The 13,002-nt window shown below is 33.7% G+C and overlaps 1 protein-coding gene across 1 annotated transcript in view; it reads left to right on the top strand.

The window, feature by feature from the left end:
- Positions 1 to 13,002, top strand: part of LOC128990384 (uncharacterized) — a 55,589-nt gene that overhangs the window by 25,764 nt on the left and 16,823 nt on the right. The window contains exons 7-11 of the mRNA XM_054412731.1: positions 619 to 790; positions 5,663 to 5,756; positions 8,532 to 8,701; positions 9,123 to 9,236; positions 12,528 to 12,656. Of these exons, the coding sequence (XP_054268706.1) occupies positions 619 to 790; positions 5,663 to 5,756; positions 8,532 to 8,701; positions 9,123 to 9,236; positions 12,528 to 12,656 (679 nt within the window). The remainder of the gene's footprint in view (positions 1 to 618; positions 791 to 5,662; positions 5,757 to 8,531; positions 8,702 to 9,122; positions 9,237 to 12,527; positions 12,657 to 13,002) is intronic.

Genomic DNA, 13,002 nt, shown 5'->3' with positions numbered 1-13,002 from the left:
CGTACGGTCGTTCAGCAAATTTCAAATGCAATGGATATCGTCACAACCAATAACATTTATAATTTGGAATTTGATCATGTATACAAACAATATGCATTAAATAGACCAATGTGTACAATTCTTACGGTCTAAAAAAAAGAGTAAAAACACATACATAATGTTAGCCTACAATAGGCCTATCATATAAAGCATTTAGCTTAAGTTACATAAAATCAGTTTCCTGTGGGATAGCATCAAAATATTCTCTAACGTTATAAAATGGATCTGTTTAAAAGCCATTTTTTTTCTTTTAACAAAAAACACTAAACGGATAAAGGTTAAGAGTTGTTTAAGTAAGTTAAGGGAGTTGTTTCAGAGCATATTCAATAAATTAGGCCATAGAGGAAGTGTTGCCTTTTATTTAGTACCATAAAATCAGCATAATATGAAGTAGTATGAGTTGTGTTGTAAATAAGCCGACCAAAGCTTAAACAGTGTATTAGTTTACAGTGAAAATGTATATTCAACGTACTCTGGATTTGAAAAAAAATTGTTCCCAAGTTTTAATCATGCTAAATTTTGTGTGTCAACCCCTAATTGTATCCAATCTGTATGAATCCAACCCGAATTTGGCTTTAGGATGGAGTGTGAGCGTAAACGGAGGGATGACCCAGGACCCAGCTCAGCCAATGAGGTGACGCAGATGGTGCAGCCGGAGGTGGATCTCGACGCTGAGGTTCATTGGCAGAAACACCTTGCGGCTCATAAGAGTGTAATCGTCGACACCTTCCAGGGGCAGTTTAAAAGCACGGTGGGTGATGATGGATAAAAGCATTTTTTATTTACTTAAATTTTTATGTCCTACTTTTACATTCTTGGACTAAAGCTGTAGCCCAAAACCGTTCTAAACGTTACTTCAGGCTAGGGTTTGCAATGCCACTTATATTTATTGTAAATGGCAGGATTTGAACAGCCGGAACCTCGGGGTCCAATGTCCTACGCTGTACCAATACACAAGCTCGCTCCCTTGAAAGCAGATTAGTGCACAATACATGAAATAGGTGGTTTACGACACAATATTCACAAACAGGCGGTTTGAGGGGAAGTTTCCTTACCACTTTTTTGCATTTAATGTATGTCGCTTAATCAGCTGTTGAGCTATTATTTTAAAGGTAAGGGTGAAGTGGAGGGAATAGATTTCTTCCCCTCAAACCGCCTAAATAAATTGTGAACAAAGTATAGTATTGTAAGTGACCTAGACATTTTTAAAGCAATGTTATACAAATTACCTAATTAATTATAAACATATACTATCACAAAATTTAGGCGGTTTTAAGGGAAGAAATCTATCCCCTCCACTTGAACCTACCTTTAAAAATAATAGCTCAACTGCTGAGGTTTGCCAAAATATAAATCATCTGTGACATTAAGTAATAAAAAAGTAATGGGGAACTTTCCCTCAAAACTGCCTAAATTTTGTGAACGGAGTATAGTAGACCCTGTAGTGTCAACTAAACAGTTTGACATTGCAAGGCCTATGTAAGTAGTTAGGATGTTTGAAAAATAGTAGGTTTTAAATGGTTATTGTTAGAGAAGTAATATTTCTCATCTTGTCTTTACATCATCACCTGATCAAATATTAATTGTCTTGTTTACCTTTTATATGTTATGGTTTGGTTTGGTGTAATTGTTAAAAAAAAGATGTATCAATAATTTGTTCAGTATAAAAACGTTTTCCATTATATTTCTGGGCTATTTATTACATTAACTATTAGTTATGTTCTGTCGCCTGGTTGTTAGGATGTTTTATTTAAACACTTTCAGACACGGCAGGGTTAATTAACCTTATAAGAGGATGGTCACAGATTAAGGGCACAAGTGAAGACTGGTGTTTCCTGATAGGTTTTTGCCAACAAAAACCCCCTATTAATAAAAGTAGGAAACACCAGTCTTCACTTGTGCCCTTAACCCTCCGAGTGTCCCTAGTTTTGGCCTTAATGTCTGCCTATTTTTTGCGCATTTGCAAGGTTTTATTAAAACGGATCTGAGAAGCTTAAAAACAATGTTATATACTGTTCTATATACCATTTTGTTTGGAAAATCATGGGCTTCAATATTATACATAAAACATAAGGAACATTTGTTTCAAAAAAATTTTTTAGGTAAAAAAATATTTTTTGGAAGATAAAAAAAAAAAAAAATAAGTTCGCGCTCAATGAAATTGTATAAATTATAGGCCTATAAATATTTGAAAATAGCCACTTTGTTCTAAATTTGATGAGGACTACAAATATATAATAATATAAGGAAGTGGATTTGCAAATAAATAAGTTATGGGCAAAAAGCATATTTCAGTACATAGCGTTTAGCTAAGAATGCATAGCCTAACCATAGCTAGGAATCTGGCTGATAATTTACATCAATATCACTACCTACTTCTTCAGGATCATCAACCAGCCCTTCAAAATCACTTAAATCTTCTTATAATGCACCACGTATATCACTACTTTTGATTTTTAACACTAAAACAATGATAAACGTAATAAAACACATCAGTCATCGGTGCGAGGTTAACCAAGCTGTTTACAAATACGCACGTCAGCTGTCTGCTACAATTGTGATCGCCTCGAGAAAAAAAAGCGCTTAGAGACAGACCTCCGGAGAAAGCTTAGAATCTGACAAATAAAACGATTCCTAACTCGATCCAGTTCAATCCGATTTTGTCAGTCATAGAGCCTTCGCCGTAAACAGTGTTTGTGAGTCGAAGCATCGACACAAAACACTACACAACGTGTGTTATGTGTCGAAGCTTCGACAAATAACACTCGGAGGGTTAATCTGTGACATAAAATACACCTGCCACTCACTTCAACGAATAAGATAAGTAATTTACTGTATGCAAACAATAGACAATAGACTAATTTCTGTATTATATTTTTCTTCAAGAAATACAACAGCGTCATGTTTGTTTAGATCTCTTGCTTTACAAGTATTTTCTGGTCTTCTATCTTTATAAGAGATTAAAGAGTTTTTTGATTGCCGAAACCTACTGTATTCAATTCAATTCAAAACATCTTTATTCATTAGTATATATTGTATAGGGTATACAAGAATGTTGTCAATTATTTTCCAATTAAAAACATCTTTATTCATTATCAGTCAACCTGTAAGATTAGATAAAAAAGTTGTCCACTTTAAAAACTTTGTAACTTGTAAGAATGTCTCAATGTTGGTAACTCATGTAGACAATTGACAATGAATTAGCTTGTAGGGCATATTGTCAAACAGCAAAACTAAACAGTCTGCCAGTGAGAAAAGACAAAATACCCCCACCGCTGCAAACCTGCAGACTAAGCGAATTTCCATTTACCTGGCTGGATTTCTACTAAAATATACTCTGAAAATTGTCAGATTTATTTCCTATTTAAATAACATTAATTTTAATGATTCCCTAGGTTTGCTGATACAGGGAAGGTATTGAGGTGTGCTTTTTATTGAAATGTTGATAGCTTAGTATGAAAAAAAAATAAAATTGCCAAATTTCATTAAAATATATCCATAAACAAACATTATTCTCCATAAGAATAACATGGGAAATATCTCCGTAACCGTTAGGCATACAACAATGCTTCAATATACAAAATTATTATTTTTTTAAGCTCTACAAAATGGTCTGGATAGAAATTGTGAGATTTTATGTTTTTAGAGTCAAAAATGGGGAAAACCAATTTTTACCCCATAAAACCCCGTTCCCATAGTCCGATCATGCTAGTTTGCGAACTCGTTCAAATAAACATAGGTTTACACATTTCTACCAAATTTCATCAAAATCAGATAATTTTTGCTCTAGTTATCGCGCTAACGGACACTATATACATATGAATTTGAACAGAGGGTGTTTTTGGCCTCTGGGGACCTCAAAACGAAAAAGTAAATCGGTCCCGGGTCCAGGTTTTATCATGAGTACTACGGTAATAGCTTATTCCCTATATGGGAAATTTGCTAACAGGAATAAAGTGCCTTTTAAATCATCCTTGGTCAGATTTGGAATTTTTTGGCCGCTAGAGCATTAAAAATTAGATGTTCTAAGAGATGTTTTGGTTGAGTAGCTTAGGCCTACTGTTGAAAGCAATGGTATATACTTAACTGAAACTATTACACTGTGAATCGATGAAATATAACTAAGATTGGCTTAGCAAAATCTTAACATGAAAAAAAGCGTTCTCTTGTATGGACATTGGACAAGGATGAATTTTAGCAGACCTTCATGACCTGAACTGATATGTCAATGTAAACTGTTTGAGAAGCGCTTCCTAAATTAACTTTGTTCAATAACCAATTGGGTTGTCGACGTGAATAAAACACATTAGTGATATCATTTTAGATGGATGTATACATGTCATAAATAAGACTATAGTTTATTTAAAATAGATTCTTGTGGTTAATAGAAAACCGTAATCAAGTTGGAAAAATATGAAAAATAAGCTCTTAATATTCTTTCTAAATATTCCTGTTACATCCCAAATGTCTACCTTTACTTATTGCTTATTTATTTTATAACTATTATCAGCTGGTTATAATGTTTACTTGTTAACTTTGTTTTTTAATTTGTGTTGAATAAAGTTGGTTAAAATTGTACTTTGATAAATACTAATTACATACAGAACAATTTGGCGAAGATGGAGGTGAATCTCCTTCACATCTCTTCATTGGACGTCAAATTCGATCAAGACTTGACTTATTGTATCCTGATTTGTCACAAAAAATTAACCGAAAGTTTGACTCAGACCGTGACAGGCAAAAGTCCTTTAAAGCTCAAGACCGTGACAGGCAAAAGTCCTTTAAAGCTCAAGACTCCGTCGCCTACCGCCTCTATGGAACCTGCAACAAATGGGGGTTTGGAAAGATCAACAAAAAAGAAGGACCAAGAAATTATGAAATAACCACAAGCAGTGGCCCAATCAGACGACATCAAGACCAAATTAGACGCTCAGGGCGGGACTTGTGTGAGTTTTCATTAAGGAATGAGCAAAATCAAGTATTCATACCAACAAATTTTGGATAAGTCAGAGAGGAACCAACCGAAAACCACGTAACAAATTATCACAACATTGATCCAAAGACCAGTAACAACATATCAGATGTTCCAGTGGCACCAGCTTCCGCTATGACAGTGAGACGATCAAAACGGGCACATAAACCCATCGATAGACTTAACTTATGAAACTCACTAAGAAGGGGAGGTGTTACATCCTAAATGTCTACCTTTACTTATTGCTTATTTATTTTATAACTATTATCAGCTGGTTATGATGTTTACTTGTTCACTTTGTTTTTTAATTTGTGTTGAATAAAGTTGGTTAAAATTGTACTTTGATAAATACATTTATTATTTGTTCTAATTACATACAGAACAATTCCTAATTTTAGGTAATGTTTTGTTATGGTGTTTGTTTGTCATTTTCTCTTCAACACACACGCTATGGTTCCAAGAAAAGTTGCGCATCTCCCCTCTTGCAGGAGAATTTTTCTTTCCCTTGCTACCCCAATAACCCACCCACTTCACTTACTAAAGTGGCCCTGAAGTTGTGGTTGATTGCAATGAAGGTACAATGAAAGATAACATGTAGTGTTGTGATTCATTGGTGTTTATAATCTGTTTCATGATTGGTTGTTATTGCAGGTAGTGTGCTCATCCTGTAAGCATGTCTCAGTGACTTACGAGCCGTTTATGTACTTGTCTGTCCCCCTGCCTCATGCAATGGAGCGTCAACTATGTAAGTCTCTTACCTACATTGTATTATTGTTTGTTTAGCGTTTCTTATAAATAAAGTGTGCCACAAGACAAATCAACAGTATCACCTAACTGACACATACCTTCTCTCATTAGATTGTCAACTACCCTAACAATGGTTAACACATACATGCGACGCCGCGATAATTGCCACGGACCGAGGCATACAATTTAATCTTACACTTAGACCGGCTGTCACCTGGTTAACAGTACAGGCAGACCACGGGCAAAAACCTGTTAAACAGTGATCATTTACGTTGTAATACGTTGCAATCATGTTTTTAAATACATAGAGGATACGCGTCCGGTAACCGGGCGTGGATAAGGCGTACGGCAATGACGTCATGGGGTTGCGGGAACCTGGAACGCCTTTACTACAACAATACCATCACCAACCATCGGTGGTCGTGGTGTAGTGGATAAGATGCTCGGCTGATGTGCAAGAGGTCCAGGGTTCGAGTCCCATTGGTGACATGAACTTTTTGTCGAAGATTTTGCATTGAATACCATTTATTCTTAACTGTACATCTTTAATTAGAATTTTTGGCATTTATAATTTTCTAATAGAGAAAGAATTTAACCTTAATTCGATTTTTTCATTATCAGCAAGTTTGGTTGGTTAGGTTAGGTTATGACAGTAATTGCCGGACGTCTAATCCACGTCCGGTTACCGGACGCGTATCCTCTGCGTTTTAAATAATATATTCTTGTTTTTTTATTTTTTGATAACCTTTTTTTTTATTTTTTGATAACCTTTTGTAATGTCCATATTTGCGACGCCCGGTCTATAGAGAAGTCAATAGTGAAACTTATTATATTTTTCTTGTAGCCCAAACGCCGCATATATATGACTGTTAATTTTTGTTTATGTTTTGAGATGAAAGTAAGTAAAAAAAAAAAACAGATTATATAAGAACAGTTAATAATTGAACAAATATAAAAGCTACATATGATAATGCAGCATACATACAACATACATACATACAGTGATGCAGCAAAATAAATAAGAGTTTTTCCAACTATAATATGACGTCACCAACCATCACAGCCACAGATCAACAAAGCAAATGTGCGACAGACATCCCTGTAGACCACTGCAGAGAATTCAGTGCCTTCCAATAGACCGTTACAAAGATGTAAGCTTTTAGATAACATTGGAACACCGACACAAATATGCGACGTCAGCCTATTTCAATGTGACTAGCTGTCGTATATGTGCGTCGCTGGTCCATATGAATGAAAAGTTTGTTACTATTGCGGTAGCGAACATGTTAAGCAGTGAGAGTAACTATTATATGCCATGGTTAAAACCACAAAAAATGTGCCATTTTAATTAAGACTTTATTGAGGTTACTCAATAAACTTGATTTGGAAAACTACCATAAAAAATCTTTTAAAAAAGTGTGTAAATATGTGTGCAAGTCTGCTTACTAGGTTGCTTAATTAAGTGGATTTGATTAAAAATCGTTATCTTAGGTTTATGTTTGGTTTTGTTATAGATTTTGTGTACCATTGATATGATAGTAAATAATTTATAAATAAAAATACTTTTTAAAAATGCCACGTTTTTAAACGCATTAAAAAGTATAAAATAATTTATAAAATGTTGAGAGAATAAATACGTGTAAGATTTAAAACAAAAAACGTGGGGCGCATGCTGATTTACAATTAACTTCACCTATTGAACTGTTATGATCTATTGCATGCGCCCCACGTTTTTCGTTTTAAATCTTACAAGTATTTTTTCTCTCAACATTTTATAAATTATTTTATACTTTTTAGTGCGTTTAAAAACGTGGCATTTTAAAAAGCACTTTATTTATACATTTTTAACTAGATTTTAGTCTTTAATGTGTAAATATGTTAAATCTATTTTATATAGCCTCTTAATACATAACCAAAACCCAAAACCTTATTATCTGTAATCACGTGTTTTATCTTTACTTTGAAATGATTGTTTTATATTTTTAGAATATCTTGGGAGCAGAATCTGTACCTCTTAACCTCTGCTCTTCTATCTGTCAAATTTAAGTATTTACAGCTGACTTAAATTAATTTATATGTTTACATTCTTTTAAAATGTAAACATGGAAAATTTGGAAGCCAAAGGTGCGTAGCCCAAGGGAAATATGAAAATTTAATGATATAATATTGCATTGTCATCCATTTGTGAGCTATGTTTCAAGTCTCTAGCTCATCGGGAACTTCGTTTGAAATTGATATCAAAATTTGTAGGAAAGCGAGCTAATAAAAACAAGGCCATGGGGCTTAGTCCAAGGGAAATATGAAAATTAAATTATATAATATTGCATTGTCATCCATTTATGAGCTATGTTTCAAATTTCAAGTCTCTAGTTCATCGGGAAGTATCAAAATTTGCAAGAAAGCAATTTAATAAAAACTAGCCCATGGGGCGTAGCCCAAGGGAAATATGAAAATTAATTATTAAATGATGTAATATTGCATTGTCTTCCATTTGTGAGCTATGTTTCAAGTCTCTAGCTCATCGGGAAGTTAATATAAAATTGATTTCAAAATTTGTACCGGACAAGAAAGCGAGCTAATAAAAACGTTTTAAAAATCATACAAAATCATAGACAAAACCCGAACCTAAAACTAGATAACACCTGTCATCCAATCCAATTCGCTATCCAACCTATTAAACAGGCTTACGTATATACTTAGCAATGTGTTAAACGATTGGGCAAGAGCCTAGAGTGCTAGAATGTAAAGGAAGGAAAAACGTTTGTGTTGGCAGCTGTGACATTCGTGGGGGCCAAGGAAGCAGAGCCTGTACAGTACTTGGTGACAGTAAGCAAGCGAGACACAGTCGCCAACATCAAGGAACAACTGCTTCACCTTATTGGCCGACCTGTGTCACTCATGGTTCTAGCTGAAGTGCTGGATTATCATATTGCTAAAATACTGGTAAATTATCCTCCTAAAGCTTGGTATCTCGAGCATCAAGTTGTATCTTGCTGAAAGCCACTCAATGTTTCATGAGCTTTACTGCTTTCCTTTGATAGTAGGGTCAATGTTTCTGATAATATTGTTTTGTGTACATTATTTTACTGGAGTAGGCTATACTACAAATAAATAATGTCATTAAAATGTTAGGTTTTTACACCTCAGAAATATGATGCAAGTTGGTTGAAATAATACAATTAAAATGAGTTTCAAAATGTCCATTAAAGAAATAAGTATCTGTACCGTACCTCAAAATGTTTTATCAATATTTCAAACCAATACGATACTGTGTTACAATACAAGTGAAATCCTGTAGTTTTCTAGAAGTTCCTGAAATCACATTAATTTGTTCCTTTAAAAATGTATAATAATAATTTTTCAGGATGAGAATCACCTGGTCCGTTATATCAATAGCAGTAATAGGGAGCTTTATGCGATTGAACTGGCCAACTTTTCCCAGTTTGCCACATTGGACGCTCCTGTTGACAGTGAAAAGGTAACTACATTTTTAAACGTTTAATATATTAAACTTTAAAATAAGTCCTGGATTTTGCTAGTTTTTACATTGGTAAACAAATGTAATTTTAAACTCAATTTTATTTAAGTTTTGGGTAAACAATCAATTTAAATTCCAATACAAAATTTGTATTTTAGCTTTACTCAAACCTAAATTAAATTTATAAGATCAATATTTCTTAATACTGATTTGGATGCGAGCTGGTGTAGTGGTAGAGCAAGGGACCTAAGTCCCTGAAGTCCTGGGCTCAAATCCCGCCAAATCACCAATGGATTTTTTCTAAATGATAATGCTGCAACCCCTAGGTCTAGCCTGAAGTAATACATGCTTATACAGTAATAAAATACAATAAATACCTACTCAATTTACTTAGACAGTTAAAAAAACCATTTATACATAAAACATAGACAATTACAGTAACAACATAAATGTACAATGACTAACCCAAGGAGGTGTCAAAAAATGCTAAATAGTCTGGGATAAACCTTATCCAGTAGAATTTTTTTAAATTTTAACTTTAAAAACATTTGCTGCCAATTGTTTAAATTTATTGGCAAACCGTTGTACAGCTTTAGGCCTGTATAAAAAGGACATTTTTCAAATTTTGTTGTCCGATGGATTGGGTAACTGTAATAAAGGTTGGTATAAAGTGTCTTGTTTCTAGAGTTGTATTTATTTTTTTTTTTTTACTTTTCAAAATCTTTCTTATTTTCATGGACATAATTCAGGTTTTCGTAAATAAACAGGCTGGGAAAAGTTAATATGGACTGATTTTTTAAATGTTTTTTACAGGAAGCTCTAAATTTAGTGTTTACCATATTTCTGATGAATCTTTTTTTCATTGAAATTATCTTTTTGCTATTTGTTGAATTTCCCCATAAGGTAATCTATATATAAAGCCCAAAGTACCTGTGAACTTTTGAAAAAAACTACAAGTCACACCCCCATAAACCGTATATATAGCCTACTTAAAATGTTTGTCATGACGAAAAACCTTGCCCAAAACTATCCATTATTTCATAAATTGCCTTTTAAGGTCGTAATTGCTTTCCAAAGTGAACTTTCCATATACCTAATGTTAAAAATAACTCAGCTGTATTTATTTGTACGTAATTCTTTCAGTTTATTACCTTATTAAAATCAAGTGTGATTGCTTGACTTAGCAAAGTATTAGCACATCTGATAAACTCTTCTTTTGTTTCTGGAATTTTTCCTAATCAGCTAAAAATCTCCAAAGTCATACCTATTCATAAAAAAAATGATACAAAAGATCCTTCAAATTTTCGTCCCATAGCTTTACTGCCGGTAGTCTCCAAAATTTTTGAAAAAGTTGTCTATAATCAGCTTGTGGAATATTTGGAAAACTACGATCTCATAGATAGTGTTCAACATGGTTTTCGTTCCAACAAATTAGTTACTACTGCTACTGTGGATTTTATTGAATCTATTATTGAATCAGTTGATAAAGGAGAAGTTTGTGTAGGAATTTTCATGGATTTGTCAAAAGCATTTGACACTGTTCATCACCCTGTCGCGTCTCCGCTGTCTGGCCTTCTGCTCCGGCGTCGTCACAGATTGTAGATCAGCGTAGATGTTGACTTTAATATTTGGGTTATGAGGGAGTCTTTAAATAATAAGCACGAATGAACTAAACTTGACTTGTATATTGACTGTTCAATGGTTACACAACAGATTTAATATTGATTAATGAGTTAAGCAAAACAAAGGAAGAGTAAATACTGGACTGACGTGGCATGCGTGTTGCTTGTTGTGTAGCTCCCTCTCAACTGACTAGTGACTATCGATCCACCCCACTACTGCCCCTACTAGTATTCATGCGCCCTCTGGCCTACTCGCTAAAAAATAGTTCCACACTCTTTTAATAATTTAAAAAAAACTATATTAGATATTTTAGGCCCGTCACAACCCTACACTCTTGCATAAACTAAAGTTACTTGGTGTGTATAGAACTGCATTGAAGTGGTTTGAGTCATACCTGCCAGGAAGATTTCAATACGTTGAATTAAGTCATACGGAGTATAATAAAGTTTCTAAAGAAAAGTCAAATTTAAAATTAATAACACATGGTGTCCCCCAGGGATCTGTTTTAGGCCCACTCCTCTTTATCTGCTATGTAAAAAATATGGCACAAACACTCAAAAAAATACCACAAGACAACTTGGTGATGTATGCTGATGATTCAAATCTGAAAGTGTCAGCGCAAACCGCCGAAGATGTTGAAATCCTATCTTGCCTAGAGTTGGCTAATTTAACAGACTTCTTTAACAATCATAAATTAAAATTAAATCCATCAAAAAGTAATTTTGTTTCCTTTAAGACTGCTCAGTGCAGGAGAAAGTTTGAACCCACAATTGCAATTGACTCTAAGCTAATAGAAATTGAAAAGTTTACTAGATTTTTGGGGTTGTAAATAGATGAGAATTTGAACTGGAATCGTCATGTGGAAAAAATCCTTCCTAAAATTAACTCAGGAATATTTGCCTTACGCAGAATGTCATATTTATGCACTGATGTAAGTGTCTTAAAGATGATATATCATGCGCATATTCATTCCCATATTTCATTTGGCTTGGCTTTATATGGGTCAGCAAAAAAAGAAAACTTGAATGAAATTTTGAAGAAACAAAAGGAAGCTGTCAGAATAATTTTCAATTTGAATCCTGAAGAATCAGCAAAAGAGTATTTCAAAAATTTAAAAATATTAACTGTATATGGACAATATATTTACAACACAGTCTTAATAGCAATTCATAATCCATTAAAACAGAACATTGTGCAGTCTCACCGATATAACACGCGGAAAAAAAAATACCATCATACCCACTCACCACAGATTAGCATTTTATGAAAAAAAAACCTTCATATATTGGAGCAAAATACTTACATAGACTTCCTATTGCGTTAAAAACAGAAAATAACATCAATAAATTTACAGTAAGAAGATTTAAAAAATTTTTTTTTCAGAAACCACTGTACTCGTTTGAGGATTTTTTAAAACTTTTAGTCATAGTCGTAGTATTAAGTTTTGATTTGACACTATTCTCATGTACTATGTGTGCATATTGTGAATAAAGATGATTTGACTTTGACTTTGTATTACTGTATTCTGTTTTGTTTATTTCAGCTTAACTTAACCAATCAATGGTTTTATTAATACTTATGAAGTCAAAGGGGGTGAAGCCCGTGGGTAACAGCTAGTTTATGATAACGTCAAATTAATTAGTTTTACTAACAACTTGTTTATTCCAGATGGTAGGTTGTGAGCCTTTAGTGTGTGACCTGACGGGAGATTCTTGCACCATCTGTCTAGAGGAGAAGGACTCCAACATGAGTAGACACGTCGGCTGTTCCTGCATCCTTTGCGACTCTTGTATTGTTGTGAGTGTTTTAATATTAATATCTGTCAAAGGGTCAATAAACTATGATTGGCGTAAGTTTATAATCATCCATGCTAGTGATGTTAGGTACTGTTCACTTTAAAGTAGAATTCTCAGACAACTACATATTACTGAGGCCTGGCTTTAGGTAGGATTAGGAAGTATAGAACCTTTTGATCAATAGTTTAATAGAAAAAGCAGTTTATAGATGTTAGCCTCCAGATTGCCGAATAATATTAGTAAAGGTTTAAGTATATCTGCTATTAAGTGAAAGTAAAACAAATCAAATCAAATCAAATTATCTTTATTCACTTTATACATTTTATATACATGAATAGTGTCAAAGC

This window comes from Macrosteles quadrilineatus, unplaced genomic scaffold (assembly GCF_028750875.1).
Source record: "Macrosteles quadrilineatus isolate MER2022 unplaced genomic scaffold, UCM_ALF_1.0 Scaffold_3__2_contigs__length_128488019, whole genome shotgun sequence".
In the NCBI taxonomy this organism is placed as follows: Eukaryota; Metazoa; Arthropoda; class Insecta; order Hemiptera; family Cicadellidae; genus Macrosteles; species Macrosteles quadrilineatus.
The sequence above is the reverse complement of the archived record's forward strand: the minus strand, read 5'-3'. Positions and strand labels throughout refer to the sequence as shown.